Source organism: Hermetia illucens, chromosome 4 (assembly GCF_905115235.1).
Source record: "Hermetia illucens chromosome 4, iHerIll2.2.curated.20191125, whole genome shotgun sequence".
Taxonomy (NCBI): Eukaryota; Metazoa; Arthropoda; class Insecta; order Diptera; family Stratiomyidae; genus Hermetia; species Hermetia illucens.
In genome coordinates, this window is record NC_051852.1 from 58,583,881 (window position 1) to 58,605,514 (window position 21,634).

Here is a 21,634-nt window from a genome sequence, read left to right on the forward strand (position 1 = left end):
GGAGAATTGAATAGAATGGACCACTTGGGCATGAGTGCTCAGAGACTTTGCCTCTCCCCCACCTTCATGCACACACATACGCACTTCACCAGGGGGAGCTAGGGATACCTACGGGCACTGCTTGCAGATTCTGTGGGGAGTCTTACGAAACCTGATAACGCGAAATGTCACGTGCTGCATCGTGGTAAAATCTCAGAAGAATTTATGGTCAAAGCGGAGTCCGCCTCCGTGGGCGTTCAATTTCTCACATTTGTAAGGACAGGGTGAACCAATTTATAACAATCTTCTTATGAATGGAGTAGGTAGTACCATTTTGCGACATTCACTTTTCACCTCATGAATTGTCAGGGGAATCTACTTGGATGCTTGTCAATGATAATATAAATGACAAAGTTTGTACAAATTTGAAAAGGATCAAATTGCTTTTTTAAAAAGTTATTAATGATTTTTTTTATAATTTACTTTTTCTCTCATTTTTAGGTCAAATGTTTTTAATGAATAAATTTTTTGATGGAGAATTTTTGAGATTTGGTTTAGAAGTAATCGCCTACATGGACGCAGACCAAGAGGATCGAATGGATCCAATGATCTATATATTTCCTAGAATGACTAAGTGTACATTTTTTAAATATGGCTCCAGTGGAGAGGTAAGTTTATAATATGCATATCGAGTTGGTTGCATCTAGATCTGTTTTGTTTTATTTTATATGATATTATACTATATACGTTTCGACCTTAAAGATTATTTTTTTCATAGATACTCTGAATTCCAATTCATACAGATATTACCGACTCTGCTACATATATACATTCTCCTAAATCTTACCCCCTTTTCAAATTTCTCTTCTCTTCTATTTCAGGTGGAAAAACATGACGCGATATGTATTCTGCCATTAAATGTTGTTAACGAAAAAATTTATATATTTCTTTGGTTCTGGTTCATATTGTTATCATTTTTAACGACTCTAACACTTATATACAGGGTGATTATCATATTTTCACCTCGAATGAGGGTGTATTTATTTCGTTTGCGATTTAGGTAAGTTGAATTCAATTTTTCATGTGTGCGTTCAGATCCTGTGTTTATGATGTTTAAATTGTACATATTTTGGATATTGACAATAGTGCGTTGTTTGAATGTGTGATGTGCAATATGCCATTGCTGTATTGAGTAATCAATTTAGCGAAACCAATCAGCCACGGATGGAATTAGGAAAGTTAGAGTTTTTATTGGTTCGTCAATTTTGGGAAATATCACTTTATTTTTGTTTTTGAAATAAAAGCTTAATATTCAGTGGCAATTATAGTTGTTACGTCTCCTGTAAAGTCATAAAAAAATTTACTCGCATTGTGCCAACTTATATATCGAAGAGGAAAGTAAAACAAATTTTATGAACAGTAAAAATGCACAGAAGAAATATACTCGGCGATTCAGGCACATAAACACAACTAAGAGACAGAATATATTACTAACTGAGTTCAAGCTCATTTCTTTTAAAGCTCATGATTTAATGATGGAAAAGAAATTTCGTAGAATATCTCAGGTTCCTCTTGTAGGCCTTGTTAATTAATAGAAATGACATGTGGTTGAGCTTCCCAAAAACCACAAATACAGGTGGAAAAAATAACTCACTTTTAGTAGGTTTTTTCTTGTTGGGGCTTTTACATACAATAACGGTAATATTTCTTGGAACGACAGATATTTCAGGAGAACTTTCTTCCATTTTTCGTTGATTTAGAAGTTCAGGCCATTCTCAGCTGACAAGTTATCATCAACATACCTTCAAAGGTGCTTTCTTGGCACCTTCTCGGAAATTAATGCGATCACAATAAATTACGCCAAAGATTCATCGTAAGCAAACAAATATTGCCCATTATCGATTACTGGTGCTTAAAAATATATATGTTTGCACATGTAGATTGAACGTATGAAAAATATGAATACGAAACTATGTATGTATTTCTTTGAATGAGATACTACGCACAAGCTTCCTTCGAACAATTCATTCCCTCACGTGTCGTTTTATAAAAATTGACGTATCGTTTCCGATGCGTGGGTCCACACCGGATCCTGAAAAATTAACAAAAAGAGTTGCACGCGAGTCTACCAAATGACCAACACGCGAGCTGAACTGAAAAGCCAAAAATAAAAAAATAACGGAACGACCGCGCCGGTGGAGCCGTAAAACTCCGGACCCAAGTGCCGCAATCGAAAGGGAGGATCCACGGCGGATCTCCTCCCCGATCGGTGTTCCTTCTGCCTCAGATGTATGATGTGGCGTGTCCTTCGAGGTTCCCTCCCTGTCTTGGCATCCTCAGGCCATTATATTCGAGGATGCTCCTTTATTAACAAACAAAAATCTACTTTAATGTAAATTTAGAATTTCTGGCGCTTTTCAACATTTACTTAATAATAATAATCGTTGGCGCAACAATCCATGTTGGGTCAGGGCCTTGAAAGGTGTTAGAGCACTTCATTCAAGACCGTAACGGTACACTAGGAGGCAATGTGTAAAGCCTCTATTTCCTTTCAGGAACTTCTATTAGAATTTCTTAATATAATACTTACACAATAACCCGGTGCGTCTACAGTTGTCACACGAGATTAAAATCGGTTTACGGTATGTAAGACTGTCTATCCGTCTGTTAAACGTAATTTTCTCGAAAATAACTGCATCAGTTAAAACGAAATTTGGTGAGCATATGCAGTCTTTGAAGTCCCACGCATGCAGTGAATGGCAAAAATTTATGGTTTAAAGGAGGAGTCCCCACACATGCAAAGGGAGGATGTAAATATTCTTTTCTCCTGATGTACGCGGGTGAGGCATCAAATAAAAATTTTCAATTAGTACTTTCATAGGCAGATTTTAGTTAAGTATGTCATAATGTCAAAATGTACAAACCTAAAGCCGAACAAAACTCATTTTCGGAAACTACTTAACCGAAGCATCTTGAAAGGTTCAGTGTGTGCGGGTATAGAAATATAGGCATCAAAATACACCCCTTTCCAATATCTGCTCAAAAAACCGCCTCCTCCCCAAAAGTCGATCCCAGGGATACCAGCACAGTAGCGTAGAGAACTGTATCGTGGATAAGACAAGAAAGCTTCGTGGAAACCCTACTATTAGTATTAAAGTTATAGCCGTTCAAATTAATCAATTTCGCGCGAATTTTTTGTATCTTAATCTATCAAAATAAGCTGCTTACGTCATCATCATCGAGAATATTCAACATACGAGTTCCACATATGATGAAATTACTTTTCCCCATTCGTTTTTAAGTTTTCGTGTAAAACCGACGGTGGTTTGTATATGATATATAACTTTATACGACATAAAATTATATATAATATAGACGAGAGAAGGCACTTGATTAAATGGATATTTTTTGAAGTCATCATCTAGTTGCTAGGAGTGTAACACAGATTCTGTTACTGGAGAATAGAAATATCGAACAGTATATAAAGTAACTACTTTTTCTATTAGTTTTTTGTCACTATTTAGATTGTAAACTTCGATATGTCAGTTAAGAGTCGCTTGTAATTTTTAAAAACAACCGATTTTTATATTGAAGTATTTTGAAGTATCTATCTATCCGAGAATACGTCCTTAAAATTTCAAGTCAATCCGGATAAAATTAACTGATCGTGATCAACGCCAAACGAAAACTGCTGAACTGATCTTTTCGAAACATAGCAGACTTATCCAATAAATAACCGGAAACTTAGGTATGAAAGGTTTTGTTACTTTTTATGTAAGAATATTTGGCTACACGATTGTTCCACTTATATGTATATAGCTCGTAGTGAATATACGTTGAATATACGGGAAATTCAATTCAACGTGGTACTGACATTTTATCTTATGCTTAGTGGCAGTAATTTGAAACGAAAAGGGCAACTTTGACCTACTATAGCTTTGTTAGTAATGGTGGAAACTTTCCAGTATCATGCTTCCTATTAGTCTTAAAAAAATCTTACTGCATAATTTAGAATTTAGGATGAGATGAGAGGGGTTCGCAGTAATTTTTCGAAATATAATAATGTACTATTATTAACTTTATTTGAGCACGTGCGGCCTAGATACTACATATGTGCATGATTGTTTTCAGATTTTTATTATAGTTTGGGTAGTTTCTTTTTTTAGTAGAGGACGGGTTTCATATACCAAACGATTATAGTATATTCGGTGAAAAAAAAATTAACACCCCCTTTTGCATGTATGGGAACATGCATGTATGTGTAAAACAAAACCTTATTAACACCGCTTTCCCGTCTGTGTGTTTGTCTGTCACACGCATTTTTCTCGGAAACGATTATAACAATTGACACCAAGCAGGAAAGGAGGGAACTGTGAACGCTTGCGCATACATTGAGTTACATCATTCTACGCCGAACTTAAGGGGGGTACCCATACATGCGACATGAGCTGTACATTTTTTTCACCCAATGTAGTCATGTGGAGTATCGAAAGAAGGGTCTCGGTTAGTGCTTTCCGAAGTCAGCCTTACATTTCGCATTTCTTGGAAAGGTGGGGAGTGCGGGCGGGGATCGAATGCGATCATTTATTTCATAGACCGTTCTCAGGAACTGCCACTATATGCTGCCTAGGCTCCGAAATATCTTCTACACGCATGCATATTCAAATAAAATTAATAATAGTATATTACTATAATTTTTAGTAATTGACTGCGCTCTCTAGCGTGGCACCCTAAAAACATCTTTTTTGGAGGTATGCGTATATATTGTCTTGTAATTCAATAATGAGCAATGGTATGGTTCTGAAACAGTCGTTACGCATGCTCAAGACAATAAAACATATGGTGAAAATTCACATTTGTATTTTTACTCAGTTCGTCACAAAATATTTCCAAAAAAAGCGAAAAAACTACCTTCTCACCGGATGAGCCCTTAAGGGGACCATTTTTTTCAACAAAACCTTATTAAAGTCATATTACTGTTTACCTGTCTGTGCATCTCTCTGCTACATGCACCTTTCTCAGAAACCATTGTTCCAATTGACTCCAAATTTGGTGAAAAGGCGGAAACTATGAACGCTCACGCATGCAGTGAATTACATCGCTCTATGTGGAACTTACATGCGAAAGAGGAAGTAAAATTTATTTCACTCACATTCATTCAATGTGAGATATCAAATGAAAGATCCCGATTAGTGCTTTCCAAATCAAATGTTGTGAAGCCGATTGCGGAACCGGGGAGTTAGTGGGTCATGCTTGAATAAAGTTAATAATAGTATACTAATATATTTTTAAAATGTACTGCGAACCCCCTCAAGTTCATCCTAGACCCCTAAATAATATAGGCTTTAATATGAAGCAATCTACTGGATGGTTTGGTGGAAATCCTACTATTATTAACAAAGTTACAGTAGTTTAAAGTACGTTAAATTGGTACTCCTTTAGAGATGAAATGTCAGCACCACAGCGAACTGAATATCTGGTACGTTCAACTTATATACACTACAAGCAACGTATATATGAAATCATCGTGTACCCGAATACTATTACATGAAAGATCAACAGAATCTTTCATACCTGAAGTGCCGAGCTTCCGGTTTCCCGACTTGTCTTATTTATTAATTCGGTAGAATATAGTCCGAAGAAGCATCGCTCCATGTTTCAAGCCGAAACTCGTAATAATTTTATTTGAATATCTTTTTTGTGAAGGCCAGTCAGTAGAAAATTCTTTTTCACGGAATATGTTAATTTGGGGGATCAAATTGACGGTCTTGATTAGTATTTTTTGAAACTGATCTTATTTCTGATATTAGGTAAAAAAATAGAAATATATGCCACGAAAAGTGTAATAGGTCTCATTGTCAGAACCTATCCAATCGAAAAATCTGAAAAAATTCATGCAGCTATATAAAATCTACGCCCCAAAATACATCCCACTCCGATATTCCTATCCCACTACTATTAACAAAGTTATAAACGGCCACAAATTTTACATCATCATCATCAACGGCGCAACAACCGGTATCCGGTCGAGGCCTGCCTTAAAAAGGAACTCCAGACACCCCGGTTTTGCGCCGAGGTCCACCAATTCGGTATCCCCAAAAGCTGTCAGGTGTTCTGACCTACGCCATCGCTCCATCTCAGGCCGGGTGTACCTCATCTTCTTTTTCACCCATAGATATTGCCCTTAAAGACTTTGCGGATTAAGTGACCCGCCCAGCGCAACCTGTTGAGCCGGATTTTATCTACGCCGTTTTTGTAAATTTAAATAAGCTCTTTTGGTTGCCAACAACTGTGCGCGGATTTGATGGATGTACCTGTTATCGGTTGCGATTTTCGACCCTAAATGGGAGAAATTATCAACGGTCTTAAAGTTGTAGTCTCCAATATTTATTGTTCCAATGCTTATCAATATTCTGCATAGAAGGTTTAAAGTTGTTTGCGGTCCGGTCAGTCCGGCAGCTGAGTCCCGAAAACAGCCCGTGTTAAGTTTCGAGAGTCGAGGCAGCACAATATGCAGGTGCGAAACAAGACAAACATTGTCCAGTGAATGCGGGTATGTGCAGTTTGTACCTCCTTCCGGAAAATAAAAAAAAAGTGAAAATTTATTTCTTCTAATTTGACATTTATAGATACCACTTTCATTAAAAAAATTGTTTAACAAATAGTTTGTGTATTTCTTTATTTTCGATGTTTTTTAGACTCTACTATTAACACACGATGAACGTACCTTTTCCCTTAAAACTTCAACTTTCTTTTCCACCATATTCTTTGAATAGAACTTCCGCTGGTGTAAATAATAAGAACTGCATATGAAGCACGACTTTATTCTCCAACTTCATGATAAACCCGGAAAACCTTTTTTGAACTTGGATTTTCTTTCACACTCGCAGTGCGAACATTTTTTTGTCGGGCTCTGTAGAGTAGAATATATATATATATATATACATATATATATTGTTACGTAGTTGCTACATGTATGTTGAGACTTGCGTACTCGGACTGGTTCAAGTAAGAACCTTTAACTTCCACAGCTCTATTTACTCAAAACCCTGAAACTTCAATAAACGAAATCCTTAAACGTAATTCTACACACTCGTACGAATTACACGCACAATTTCCATGGATTCGTACCACCGGGTTGCCTACTATTCAACAAAATCTTATTCTATAATTATTATAAAAACTTTTTTTTTCACACTTAATTATACAACTTGTTATGATTTTTAGGCCGTACTTATAACCGACGTACACCGTTCTAACTATAAAAGTGGACTGACTCCGGGGCGGGTCTATGGCCTTTTCATACCTCATTGAGTATTCGAGAAAATAAACACAAAACCTTATTAAAATCTGTTTACTGTCTGTCTGTCCATCACACCCATTTTTTTCGGAGACGGCTGCAGCGATTGACACCAAATTTGGTAAAAAAGTGGGAACTGTGAACGCTCACGTGTATAGTGAGTTACATCCTTTTACATCGAATTTAAGGGGGGTCCCCATACATGCAAACGGGGGGTGTACATTTTTTTCATCAAATATAGGCATGTGGGATATCAAATTAAAAGTCAAGGTTAGTACTCTTCGAAGCCGGTCTTAGTTTTGACATTTATTGGAAAGGTGGGGAGTGCGGGGGGTTGATCAGTGATCAGTGATCAGTGATCATTTTTTTAACGAACCCATTCTCAGAAACTTCCCAAACGAAAAATCTGAAAAAAACCAGGAGGCTGCCACTGTATGGAGCCTAGGCTCCGAAATACCCTCCATATCGATATCTGTTCAAATAAAGTTAATAATAGTATATTACCATAATTTTCAGTAATTGACAGGAAAACTGCCCCTTAAGTTTACCCTAGAATCACGAAATGCAATGTAGGCTACAGTATAAAGCATGATCCTGCCAAATTTGGTGAAAATCGTACTATTAGTAAGAAAGTTATACTAGGTCGAAGCTGTCGCTTCTCTGCAAATTCAAGACTATGAATGTTGAAAGTGCATATATTACGTGCAACATACTAATGGGACAAATGCACACTCAAATCTCTTTATAAAAGAAATACACGAAACCTTTCATACCTGGCTAATTGTCACTATTTTAATGGACATTTGGCAAATGGTTAGGTGTGCTACGAATAGTTACAACTAAAAGTAACAGAATAGAATCGAATCAATACAAATACTACTCACAATTCCGTTAAGTTTCAAAACATAATTTAAAGATAACACGGTTTTATTGTGCTTGGTTTATGGTTACTAAATTTATTCAATTCAATTTAACATATGGTTTGGGGTTTAGTTTCTCGCGATCAATCGGTTCCGCCAATAAAAAGGGGACCAATTGGAATAATATGGGAAATTCTACGCCTTGAACATTCGTCGTGGCCCACTCCCCGGCTTAGTCAAATCCGATTCATAATATTATCGATATGCTAATTGGGATCAGATTAGTGTCACTGAATTTATTCCAGTTATGTGTCGCCTGCCTATTTCTCTCAGCTTACATCACGCCTTTTGTGGAATTTCGTTGCCATTCGCTACGCTTTTCTTGCTACTCAGATAACATGTCATTGCTAAATATCATTCGCATCTTCACCGCTAATTTGCTAATTTGTGTATTCGGAGTTCATAAAGATATTTCTTGTTTCATACTATTTTTCTCATTGTTATTCTATTTTCTGCATATTCGTTTTATGCACATTTTTCAGGTCAATAGCAAGAAAACATGTTGATATAATTGTCGATAAAACGGATCTTGGAACGTGGTTTTTCTTGTGGTTGTTGGGTACGAATATGGAAGCTTTTGTATTTCGTGATTTAGTAACTGAGTTCAGTAGTAAAGTCGATCGTATCGTAACAGCTGGATACAGTGCGAAAGAAAGTACATGTTTTTGTTGTTGAATTGACAATAGAATAATTTGTAAGAAAAATGTACATAAGAAATAATATTTATTGTTGTTGATAATCTTGAAACTCGGTCAATCCGTTCTATCTTTTTCCGCTTTATGTTTTCGATTTAGATCAAAAGAATCATCATTTTCTCAATTTCAATTCAAGTTTGTTCATAGAATAGATTAAAATAAAGATTCGAACAATTTAGAACTTAGATTAGACAAATATGTAGAAAACATCAAAAATTGAATTAAAGGTGAACGTGGAAACAAAAATTGGCTCATTTTATTTAAATTAACTCGCTTCTGTGAACTAACATTTCTAGCCTTTACTAACGAAGTTTTGGAGTTATAACTAATATTTTATTGTCTAGCGGAAACCAATATTAAAAAATGTTTGCAGAAGTTGTTACGAAAGCCGCCTATACCAACCAAAGTGCTTGTTTAAAGGAGGAAAATTTAGCAGGATTTTCACTAACCTGTAAAATTGTCTAGAGAGTGAGCATTGATTAGGATGTACTCTGACTCGTACTCGTTTTTCCTTTCGACTACCATTGTCCCAACACCCAACTTTTAGGTATTTCCTGTGTTTTTATGGAATTTTTCCTCTTTTGTTATGGTATCTGCTAAAGCACTTATCCATATTGGGTAAGCTTAATTCTGGTCTTACACAGTAAGAAGTGGATCAGGTTTAATGCACTATTTGTTGCGTGGATTGAATTTCAGGTTTCGGCAAATGAATTTATGCCTCCTATTCACCCGTTTATGGAGTATAGGATATCCACACACCATCTGCTTTTTAGCGTTATGTTGTTCCCCAATTATCATAATACAAATTCTGGGCAATTGATAAGCTTACAGCAGCGAGATTAGAATAAACACGAACACAAACATCCATAACGAGCAGGATCCGGAACAGTTGCAGCAAGATCGAAATGCTGATATTCAAACAATTCCAACAGTTGTCGCGTCGTGGGATTGTAATAAATCAGTTCATAAAAAGTTAAAGGGCGCTTAATTTGAAATTGTCAATTTAATTCCTTTTCTTCTTTTATGAATCGATTTTGATTCGAACTGTTTGCCTTGCCTTCTGAATATACACAGATGGGTCTTGCTAAAATTAATTTTGATCCCCTTACTTTCGAAGCAAGTGTTGAGATCAACTAAGGAGTCGATGCCTTTCTTTGCGCTACTGGGATTCACGGCACATGGTATTGTTGATTTTTACGGGACCACCCATTGTTGAAAAACTGTTTTTTTACTTGTTTTGGTAGAAAAATACTTCAGGAATATATGTTTAAAATTTCAAAACGAGATTTACTTTCATTTTCATTTTACAGCTTTGCGGCATTACAAACTTTAAACGCATTTTTCTAGAAAAACACAATTCCAGTACGCGTCGTAATTTTTCGCCCGATTTACTTTAAATTCGTTTGAAGTTTATCTATTGCATGTATCTCAATTTCTAGGGAAAACGAATTTTTTAACGTTTAAACACACTCTTTCTGATCAAAACAAGTCGAAAACCAGAAGCCCGGCCCTTCAGATATGAAAGGTTTTGCGTAATTCCTTTTTTGAATATTTAAATGTATGTATCATACATTTACCCCATTAGCACCTAGATCGTAGTGCTTATGTATTTAGTAAGTTAGTCTATTCACTTTCGTATGATACTCTCAACTTTGACTTATTATAACTTTGTTAAGAATAGTGCGATTCCTACCAATAGTAGTATGATGCTCCATATTATAACTTATTTTACTGCTTTTAATGTTTCTAGGATAAGCGGATTTCCAGCCAATTTCTAAAAAATATAGTAATTACAAACATAGTAAAATACTATTATTAACTTTATTGAAATAGATAGCGATGTAAAGGGTATTTTGAGGCCTAGACACCGACAACGCCGTTTTTCAAGTAGTTTCTGAGAATGAACCCGTGAAAGAAATTATCAATTTTCAACCTCCGCATTCCCCCTGTTGCACTAAATGTCAAGGATGAGCTTACTCATCGAAACTTTTCATGTGATACCCCACATGAGTATACTCATTGAAAAAAGTGTTACACCCCCTTTTGCATCCATGGGGCCCACCCTTAAATTCAATGCAAAACGATGTTATTTACTACACGTGAGGGGATTTATAGTTTTTTTAAGCCAATTTTCTTATCAATAGAAGTAATCATTTGTGAGTAAATGTGTGTGACATTTAGACAGACAATAAATAAATGTTTGTGGCAAATAAAACTTTAAAAAGGGCGAAAATTTTGATTACCTACCTTCAAAAATGTATCCATTTGCGGAAACTCCATATTTTTCTCTAATCGGAGGTTCATGCAACAGCTGTTACTCAAAACTGATAAAAATGTTTTTGTAATTTGGTTTCTAATTGATATTTTTCGCTGAACTGAACGGAGTGCATATGTTATTTTTCGGAGGGTAGTGCTGTAGCACCGGGCGAGTTTCACCATCAAAATCTTAACTTTAAACCTTCATAAATAAGCAGTCAAAATTCCAAGTTGGTATCTTTTGTCGAAGACGAGGCAGACCCTGCCTGAGATGGAATGATAGCGTAGGTCGGGACGCCAGACAGTTTTTAGGGATATCGAATTGGTGGACCTCGGCGCAAAACCGGGGTGTCTGGAGTTTCCTTAGCCAGGCCTAGGCAGGAAGCCTGTTGTTGCGCCGTTGATGATGATGATGATCTTTTCGCAGCTCGTTTTCAAGGTGATTAAAAAAACACTTATTACGTGTATTTCAACAGTAGGTTGCCTCCTTAAGCCTGGACCTCACTTTACAATGTAAGTAACTGAGACTATGCTGCGGTCCGTGTTAATAGTGAAAGCTGAATTGGTCATCTCCTTGAGCTCGCAGTGTTGAATTATATCAATTTCACACATTTCCTCGAGAAATTTCCTCGACTTACATAGGACAGCGATTAGCCCAAGGTTAAAATGTTCCTTGAATTGGCTCTGTGTCGTATCGACGCCGCACGTTTCGACTCCACATAGAAATATTCAGTATTTCTTTTCAAATTCAAGCAATTAAAAATTCAACTTGACACCAAACCTAGGTAGCAACGCAAATCATTTTACTTTCCATACAAAATTCCCAATTTCTTTTATGAAATTTTCGGATTAACGTGTCCGGATGGCTGTCGTAGCAGAAGGTCGCGGTTCAAATCCCACTGGTGGCAGAAGGATTTTCCATCGTGACTGGATGATGAGTACCTGAGTCAAATCAGGGTAATAATCTCGGGCGAGCACAATGCTGACCACATTGCCTCTTACAGTGTACTGTAGCGTACTATTACGGTCTTAAATGAAGTCCTCTAACACACTTCAAGGCCCTGATCCAATATGGAGTGTTGCACCAACGATTATGGTTTCCGAGTTATCACAATCTCGGCAGATGACGGATTTTACCTAATACTAGCACTAAGTGCCAAGTATTTAGGCTCGGACGATCCTACGGTGGTAGGTCAGTGGGAGAATCCGTCGAGTAGTCCCCGCAACATCGAGCACGTATGCAGAATGGTGTACTTCTGCATGGTTTGAACCAGACTGTGCGAATGTCGCAGGACATCAAGGGAAGCCGTGAGGGATTTAGGTACAATACCTGTAGTTGACAATATTATGGGAACTACAACCACCCGCTCGAGACGCCAAATATCTTTGATTTCCCGAGCCAATGGCTCATAGTTCACCTTCTTTTCCACGTATTTCCGTTCAATGTTGCTATTATGGGGGATAGCAACATCAATAATATACGCGGAGCGACCCGTCTTGTCAACTAGCAGTACGTCAGGCTTGTTGTGTGCGGTATGGCGATCAGTCAGAACTTGCCGGTCCCAATACATGCTGTAAGCAGAAGTATCAAGTATTGCTTGCGGCTCATATCGGTAATCCGGACATCTTCCCGTGATCAGCCCATGCTTATATGCAAGGTTTTGATGGATAACCTTACATACAGCATTATGCCTGATGATGTATTGCACCCGTGCCATAACAGTACAGCCAGAAATGAGGCGGTCCAACGTCTCTAACGCCGAACCACACATTCTACACTGGTCGTTCTCCACCTGTTCTTTCATGATGAGCTGTTTACGTCTCAGCAAAGAGCTCCCCAGCACACAGCCACCTGTTCGACAGATGCAAATCGACAAATGGCTGCCAAAGACAATGCACGTGTTTACCGTGCATTGCCTTCGACTTCCATTCCTCGATCCGCTCTTGGCCCGACTTCACCCCACTCGGAGGATTGAAAGATCGATCCTTCAAGTTAAGTGGACTCAGTCCACAGTCTGCCTTACAGACAGCTGCATGCAAGGGACTTGCCTGCTCTTTGCTGTAAAAATAAGCGCGCAGCGAGTCGACTTGGCGATGATGTTGTGCCGCCACGTCAACCACGCCTCTACCTCCGATGTCACGAGGCAGATTCATCCGCTCCACGAGAGACTTTGGATGATGCATTCGGAATTTGGACATAGTTGTCCGTATCCGCCGCTGGACGTTTCCCAGATCGGTCTTCGTTCACGGCAATATTCCGAATGCATAAGCCAGTGAAGGGATAACGAATAAATTCAACGCGCTCATTTTATTTTCCCCCGAGAGATACGATTTCAGCACCAGCTTTACACGTCGCAGCAGAGCTTCCTTCAGATTACCAACTCGAGCATGGGTTCCTTGCAGAATTCCGAGGTACTTGTAGAAGTCTGTCTCGGTCATAGCTTCGATGTGGAGGTCACCAATGCTATGTCCGGCATGCGGCTCGTGATGACCTTTGCGGATGGCTTGGATTCGATATTGGTCTAATCCAAACTCCATCCGAATATCACGGCTGAACATGTCAATTATTCGCAACAGACTTCTAAGATGGTTGTCAGTACCAGCATACAGCTTGATGTCATCTGGGTACATCAAGTGTGTCAGTTCGCACTTAGCACGTGGACCATATTTTATTGGAAAACTATGCCCTCTAGCATCATTCAGTAGCCATGAAAAGGGGTTCATTGCCATACAAAACCAAAGAGGACTCAATGAATCCCCCTGGAAGATGCCCCGCCGTATAAGGATGGGCTCTGAGGTATTAGCACCCTCAGATGTACGGACTGATAAGGTGGTATGCCACCATTCCAAGACTGTCGCCAAAAACTTTATTAGCTTCGGATCAATGCGATACAGATGTAGGATGTCGATTAGCCAGGTATGCGGAAGGCTATCAAAAGCCTTGGCATAATCGATATAGCAACTGAAGAGGTTTCTTTGGCCTCTAGTTGCTTGTCCTACAACTACCGAGTCGATAATGAGTTGCTTTTTGCAACCCCTTGACCCAACTCGGCAGCCCTTCTGCTCCTCGGACAGAATGTTGTTGGTCTCGAGGTGCGCATTGATCCTTCCACTAATAATGGACGTGATGGATTTGTAGAGGGTTGGTAAGCAAGTGATCGGTCTTGTGTCTGTGGGGTCCTGCACCATGTCCTTCTTAGGGATAAGGTAGGTAATCCCCGCAGTGAGGAAAGGTGGAAATTCCTCCGGCCGACTCATGACCTCATTTATACTGCGTGCCAACCGACTGTGTACGCTGGTAAATTTCTTATACCAGAAATTCTCCACTCGATCCAGACCTGGGCCCCTCCAGTTCTTCGAGATGTTTATGGCTCGTCGAACTTCCTCTTCGGTAACATCCGCAAAATTCATGCCAGATGTACTGGCATGGCGGGTGCCTTCGGCGGTGATCCACTCAGCATGATCAGCATGCTGGGCAGGTAACCCCCAAAGTCCACCCCAATACTCTTTCGCTTCCGTCACCAAATAACTTTCGCCATACCGTCGTAACCGACTAGATATGACAGAAAGTTTCTGTTTTAGTGTGTCCAGAATTTCAACAACGGGCATAGTTCCGGTAAACCCTCTGCACTTTATTTCTCACCCGTCGGCTGGCATTGCCAGTGCTGATTTGAATCAGTCTAGCAATGTCCTGCCTTAGTGAGTCCCGCCGACGTTCCGGACGAATTTTTCATGGTGGATCTCTTTTGACACTCAAACCAATAACACGAAAGCGAATCCTCTGATAGCCGCAACTGCACCACAATACACAAGTGATTGTAGTTGCAGCAGCGAGATATCAGCACACAGTCGAAATGCAATCTCATCATTGATTTGAGATAGAATTCCCGGAGTTGCTGGAGATGAATAGAGCCTGGGAATACCTGGTCTATGCAAAGGATCCATATCCGAGAATTCTATACACGCTCTTTGGAATTCGTCCCGAACCTCAGCGGAAACCTCAGCTGGACGGTGGAGAAGAGTGCTTCGGCGAGTACTGAACCTGTTACCTGCAGTGCGGCGTGGTGTTGTTGATGCCGCCGCCTCTGCCCCCATCGACTCTCGGTCACCAGTTTCCCCGATGACCTCAAGTCGAACACGTTCCCTGATGGTGGCCGGGATTGTGTCGTTGCAAGTAATAAAGCGGTACTGGTCTGCGACTCGCTGCACAGTCACGTGCGCGAATTGCGGGAAACGCTCGACTTACCTCTGGCGCAACGAGGGGCGGTAAGATGTTGTACCCGCCCCCGCCGTTATTTCGTTGTAGGAGCGGATGATGAAGAGGTTCATTTCTTCAGTCCATTTCATCCGCTTAATACGCGTACCTTATTTTTATATCAAGACAAAAGTATTTGTCGTAGCACTAACGATAGCTAAATCGCTTTTCATAAACCGCAGAATGACATTAGGTCCTTATAAAACAACTACCAGCAGAAACTCTTCTCGTTGAAGCAAGGATATGTTCCGGCAGCGAAACGTGCAGCGTCGGAACGTGCTTGCGTCGAAACGTGTCGCATCGTAACGGGCAGCGTCGAAAAGACCAGCTTCTTTTTAAGTTTGCCTTTCTATGGAGAGGCAACTTTCCAAGCAGAAAGAAAGTATCCATATTGATACAATTGTCGAAAACTGCTCACAATAAACTACTACTAACTACCCACTTAGCAGCTGTGCCCATAAATTTGTCTCACATGCAGAATTTAACAATTAGGGGCAACTTGACTTAAGCTTAGATCCTTTACAATCAGTTTAAATGAAGGATATTGACTTTCAGAGTCAACAAAGTCTCTGATTGTGATGTGCAGAGCAGAGGCAATAGCGCGATTGTTTGAAGATGGAACAACGACTAGTTGCGGATTGAAAGCTTCATTCAGAATTTAAATTTACTTTACATTATCACAGATAGTAAGTTCGTTGTAAAAACGAAGTTGTCATTGAACCGAGTCGTGAGGAAGACAGCTATGCCTAGGCTAATTGATTTAAATCAATTTTGTATTTCTATGTATAGCAGTATTTATAACCCCAGTGATTGCCCTATTGATTTTTTGACTTTTTAAGTTGCTCTTAGGTAGATCTTACATACCTCCTCATTCAAAAGATCTACCTAATTCTATCCAACATCATGAGACAGGAAAATATTGTATGTGAAAAATAAAAAAAACAGGATTTTCTTTCTAGCTTCTGTTGGAACAATTTCCCCTCTCACAAGTGAGATCTGACTTTAAGGTGCTCGAATAGGCCGCGCGAGATCTCTGGCTGCACATTAATGAAGCCAAAAGGCAATACATGGTGACAAGGTTGTCACCAAAAACCAAAGCACCAACAACATCGAATGGTGCTGGTCAAACGAGAACAATGAAGATAGAAGACTACAACTTTGAGATCATCGATAATTTCTCCTATCTCAGTCGAAACTCATAACCGATAACATGGTCGTTGACAGCAACAGCGCCTACTTCAGCTTAAAAAACTGTTCCGCTCGAAACGTTTCACCATAGGGTCAACGATCCTACTGTAAAAGATGATCTTGCTAGTCTGCATGTATTCCTCAGAGACTTGGGTTCTTAGCAAGAAAGCTTGCGAAATTTATAAGCAATACCACGACCGTGGATTGGGTAAAATCCGGTTGCGATAGGCGGGTCCCCCAATCCGCATGGTTGAAGATAATCCAGCCCGGAAAGTCTATAAGGGCAATATCTATGGTAGAAAACGAAGACGTGGCGAACCCTGCCTGAGATGGGGCGACGGCGTAGGTCAGGATGTCGCTCTTTAGGAATATCAAACTGTTGAACCCCGGCGAAAAACCGGTGTGTCTGGAGTTCCTTTCTAAAGCAGACCTAGACCAAATACCGGTGGTTGGGCCGTTGATGATGATGAATTTGGGGTCGCTCATTATTGGGATGTGATATAAGCGAATCTGTTACTTGCTTTAGGTGATCTGTCGATGTGTATGGTATAACTAGCACGTCCTTTGTTGGTTTAAGTGCAGTTCTATTCGCGACTAAAATATATGATACATTAAATGTCACAATGCTCTTACTAATTTAGGCTACTGCTTTGCTTATAGTTTTAGACGCACTTGTTGTTTGGAACTGTTATCACCATTAGCACATTTTTAAAATTTGCCTGTGGTGGGACACTTCCCACGAAGATAGTTTTCAATGCACTATGGGGTTTTTTGTTTTTGTTTTTAAAATCATTTTTATTTTTAAGAAATAGGTAACAATAGTATATAGATTGGAAAAATGAACAATAAAAAACAATCTTTTAAAATAACAAAAATAACTTAAATCTAATGGCCACTGTGGGCTCTCAAAATTTTTGAATAACGATTTACAGACAGAGAAGAGAAACAGTAAGAAATGAAAATCTAATTTTACAATAAGTTGTCGGGAAATGGTCAAAAACCCGACAGAATTCACTTGGCCTCAGTGGCAAATAAAGAAAGATACTTTTAACTTAAATTATTGTTCTTAAAACTATCATAATTATAGATTTTATATTACACATTTTTTCTTTTTTTTTACAATAACATCCATACAAAAAAAACAAAGAATAATAACGTATGTATTTATAAGTTACAACTGGAGACAAAATCAGCACCCGTTCAATGTATACATATTTACAAAGCCCCACCAAGAAACAAATGGCAGGACTGAGCACGGCCACCGCTAACCGGCATCCCGCAGCCACCAGTACCAAGATTTCTCTTTTTCATCCCGCTTAATGTCAATTGCTCTCGCTCTGGAGTATCTCCAGTCGAATCCCGGAGCCCCCACTGTCAAATTCGGGGGTATTCTATCCTTTTGTCCGTGGCCCGTCTATGTATATGATACATAACCGGATCACCGGCAGAATCAAGAATGAGACCATTCCTGTCAAGATACACGAACGCTTCGGGAGGAATGAAGCCTGTCGTGAGAGTTTTCTCGAAATACCCATCATTTGGGTAGAACGGCTGCGAAACCCAAGGGTTCTCACCATGCGAAGCAGATCGCACTATATGATTCCGAATCAATCTGATGATAACTGTATCGATTCTTGGCACAGCAGCAGCTGCATACATCACTTCATTAGTTACATAGTGCTCATAGTTTGACGAAGCAGTCCTATTAAGCCCCGTGCAAGCACGCAGACATTTCCTTTCAAAGATCCTTATTTTCTCCATTTGGCTAGCACTCAAATTAAACCAGATAGCACACCCGTAGGTAAGCACCGGTCTAACCAAAGTAAGATAGCAAATAATCTTAACCTTCCGGCTAAGATGTGGAGCATAAAAGAGTCTTCGAAGAGACATGAATGCCTTGCGAGCGCTTTCTAGCGCGACTTTAACGTGCTCGTTACATTGGAGACGCTCGTCAAGACGCACACCCAGGTATCTAACGCACTTCTTATGAGGAATGCGCTCAGAACTATCCTCGTTCGCGACAATGTTGAAATCTCTCCAATTCCTTTTCAAGTTCCTACTGACATACGCCAAGGAATTTCGAAACAGAATCGTTTCACACTTTTGCGCATTGATTTTCATCCGCCAACTGTTCGTGAAGAACTTAATATCATTGAACATCTTCTGAAGTTCAACTTGCACCTCAGTTACCTTCTTGTGCGCCGTGTAGGCTATCTGATCGTCAGCAAAGGCAACCAACGACCTTTTAGGAGATTTATTAAAATCGAAAGAATTGAGCAATTCGCCGGCAAATACCGCAAAAAGTGTAGGCGCAGTCACTGTCCCTTGCTGTAATCCATTCAGAACATGAAATTCTCGGTTAGTAGTGAGATTTCCGTCCGTAATAACAAAGCACTTGCCATACAGCATACTACACATCATCGCTACGAGGTGACTGGGAAACTCATTCTTCAGGAGCCTGAAAATCAGTCCATCCAACTAGACGGTATCAAAGGCTTTCTCCATGTCTATAAGGCAAGCGCCTACGCACTCACCATTGTTAATCCGCCAGCAAATATCAGACGTTACCTTCGTTATTGCATGTATTGTCGAATGTCCAGATCGAAATCCGAATTGCGCGTTCGGCAATAATTCCTTCTTCTTGATATGCCCGTTCAAGGCTTTCAATACCAAAACCTCAAACACCTTGCTGATGTTAGGCAGCAAACTGATTGGGCGGTAGCTTTGAGGGCTGGATGAATCCTTCCCTCTCTTTAAAATCGGGAATACTCGGGCTTTCTTCCATTGTCCTGGAAAGAAGGAATTGTTCAATAAATTATTGAACAAAATGCAATAATTACGAATGGCAATGTCTGGTAAATGCCTGAGGACCACGTTGGGAATGCCATCCATACCGGATGATCTCTTATTGTTTACTCTTCTGAATATGGAAGTTAACTCAACACATGAGACAAAGTAATCAAGCAGATTATCACTCGGTATGAGATCAGCCTGCAACGCAGAGCTAAATTGGAGAACTGTGGTGCCGTTCAGGCTATATTTGAAATTGTGGACATCTCGTTCTACAATTTCCGAAAGTCGCGTTGGCTCTAAGTCCGTTCTGGGCCGATGCACCGATTCAAAGTGCTCCCCTATAAGTTCGAGTTTCAGAGCATCATCCATCACGATGTAATTGCCTTGCGCATCAGCAGTTACACTATTCGTGTCTATATCTGAGTCAATAAGGTGTTGTATCTCGCTGCCACCGACTTTAATTCTCGGCACAGTTATTCGTGACTTCTTCCGGAATATCGTATTTATCTTAGTAAACATGGAATCTGGATCGCTTGGTGAAATACCCTTTAACTTCTCCCGCCACTGGGAGTTCACTTCATTTACGTAATGTTGACGGATAAGATCCCGCGCGATCTTTAGAAGTGATTTGAACTCAACCAATATGGGATGATGATAGTCCCCATATCTCCGATAGATTTTGTTGACGCGAGTGAGCAGAAGGCTTTTCACTTTTTTCAACCGTTTTATGGCTGCAGTTTCATATCCTTCCATATTATTGCGAGGTTTAATTTTATGGACGACTTGTTCAATTGTTTCCAGCGTCAAGTTCTCCAGCTTGAGAAGATACTGAAGTATTTCCTCGTTGCTCAAGTTCCTGTCACCTGGTGCAATTGTACTATCGTTTTCCCCATCAAGAGGTGGGCATTCCTCTCGATATCCCCGAATAAACCTCTCTTGGAATTTCTTCCAATTTGTTTGTTTAAAGTTCAGCCTGTGGACGCCACTGTCCATCGGCAGAAGGCGAACTCTTCGTCCATCAAACAGAACTTCAATAAGAATAGCGTTATGATCGCTAACGTAAGGAAGAGTCTGTAGTTTCCGTTGAGGATTCCTAAAATTAAAATTCAAGCGCGCGTCAGCAATGCACAAATCCAGATAGGAATTTGCCCTGGGCCAGGTTGGACTCTCTGACCCATATAATTCGCATTTATACTCTATCTGGTATTGCTCTATCCAAGATTTGAGGAACACCCCTCTGGGATTGTTTGTGGCGTTTAGCCACGAGGTATGCTTAGCATTCAAGTCGCCAGCTATAATATAGTAATTATGCAGCCTATTCAGTTCGAGTATCGTAAACAGAGAATGGAATTCCTCCCTGAACTTGGCTCGGTTGTTTCCCACTGCATAGACTGACAGAATGTATAAATTCCCTCCTCTAGGCAGTGAAAAAAGAATACATGAGACTTCGATACACTCAAAGGTTTCAAATTCAGGCCTATTAATATGCTTGAAACGATAATGGCGACCCACAAGTACTCCGGTACCACCTCTCCCATCACAATTTCGTCTATCGTTCCTCACGAATTCAAAATCCTTGAATGTTATCGAATGCCTCGGATTGAGGTGGGTTTCTGAAATCAAGACTATGTCAGGCTGTTGTCTGGCAACGAAATCAAGGAGCTCCGCTCTTCGATGGATTCCTACGATGGAATTCACATTAATCGCGATGATCCGGAGACCATCCAGTGGTACCGCTGTGACTGCAGACCTAGCAGCGGGCATGCTGTTTGTGTAAATATTCTGTTATGCTATTTATTTTTGTATTGTGTACGTGTAGCGTATGCTGCATGTTTTCACACATGGTTAGTATTTTATTGAGGATAGTGTTCATCCCGCCACTTGCATCTTGTTGGGGCTTCTTAGCTCCCCCTTGTCGAACTACTTCTGCAAATGGGATCCCCGAGACGATTGGTGCCGAAGGGACGGTACCATCCAACGCCGCCGACACCTTCGTTTTTTGGGCCGATCTCGGTGCTTGCTGCCTTGTGACCTTAACATTGCGGTATGCAGGACATCCACGGTACGAAGCCGGATGCCCTCCGCTTCCGCAGTTAACACAGAAAGTTTTTTCCTTTCCATCTGCTTCAGTCAGCGAACATTCAGCTGCGGTATGGTCTTTCCCGCACTTTACACATCGTAAGGTCATTTGACAGTTCACTGCCGAGTGACCATAGCGCAGGCATCTTCGACACTGGACTATTTCGCC

The 21,634-nt window shown here is 40.0% G+C and overlaps 1 protein-coding gene across 11 annotated transcripts in view; it reads left to right on the forward strand.

The window, feature by feature from the left end:
• LOC119654172 (innexin shaking-B) overlaps window positions 1-21,634 on the forward strand; it is a 473,792-nt gene that overhangs the window by 434,853 nt on the left and 17,305 nt on the right. For 6 of the 11 annotated variants that reach the window (XM_038059347.1, XM_038059356.1, XM_038059351.1 and 3 more), the window contains 2 exons: window positions 481-647; window positions 861-1,039. In XM_038059347.1, coding sequence (XP_037915275.1) covers window positions 481-647; window positions 861-1,039 — 346 coding nt within the window. Of the gene's footprint in view, window positions 1-480; window positions 648-860; window positions 1,040-8,681; window positions 9,134-21,634 lie in introns of those variants that run through there. The other 5 variants (XM_038059348.1, XM_038059350.1, XM_038059353.1 and 2 more) reach the window with 2 other exon arrangements.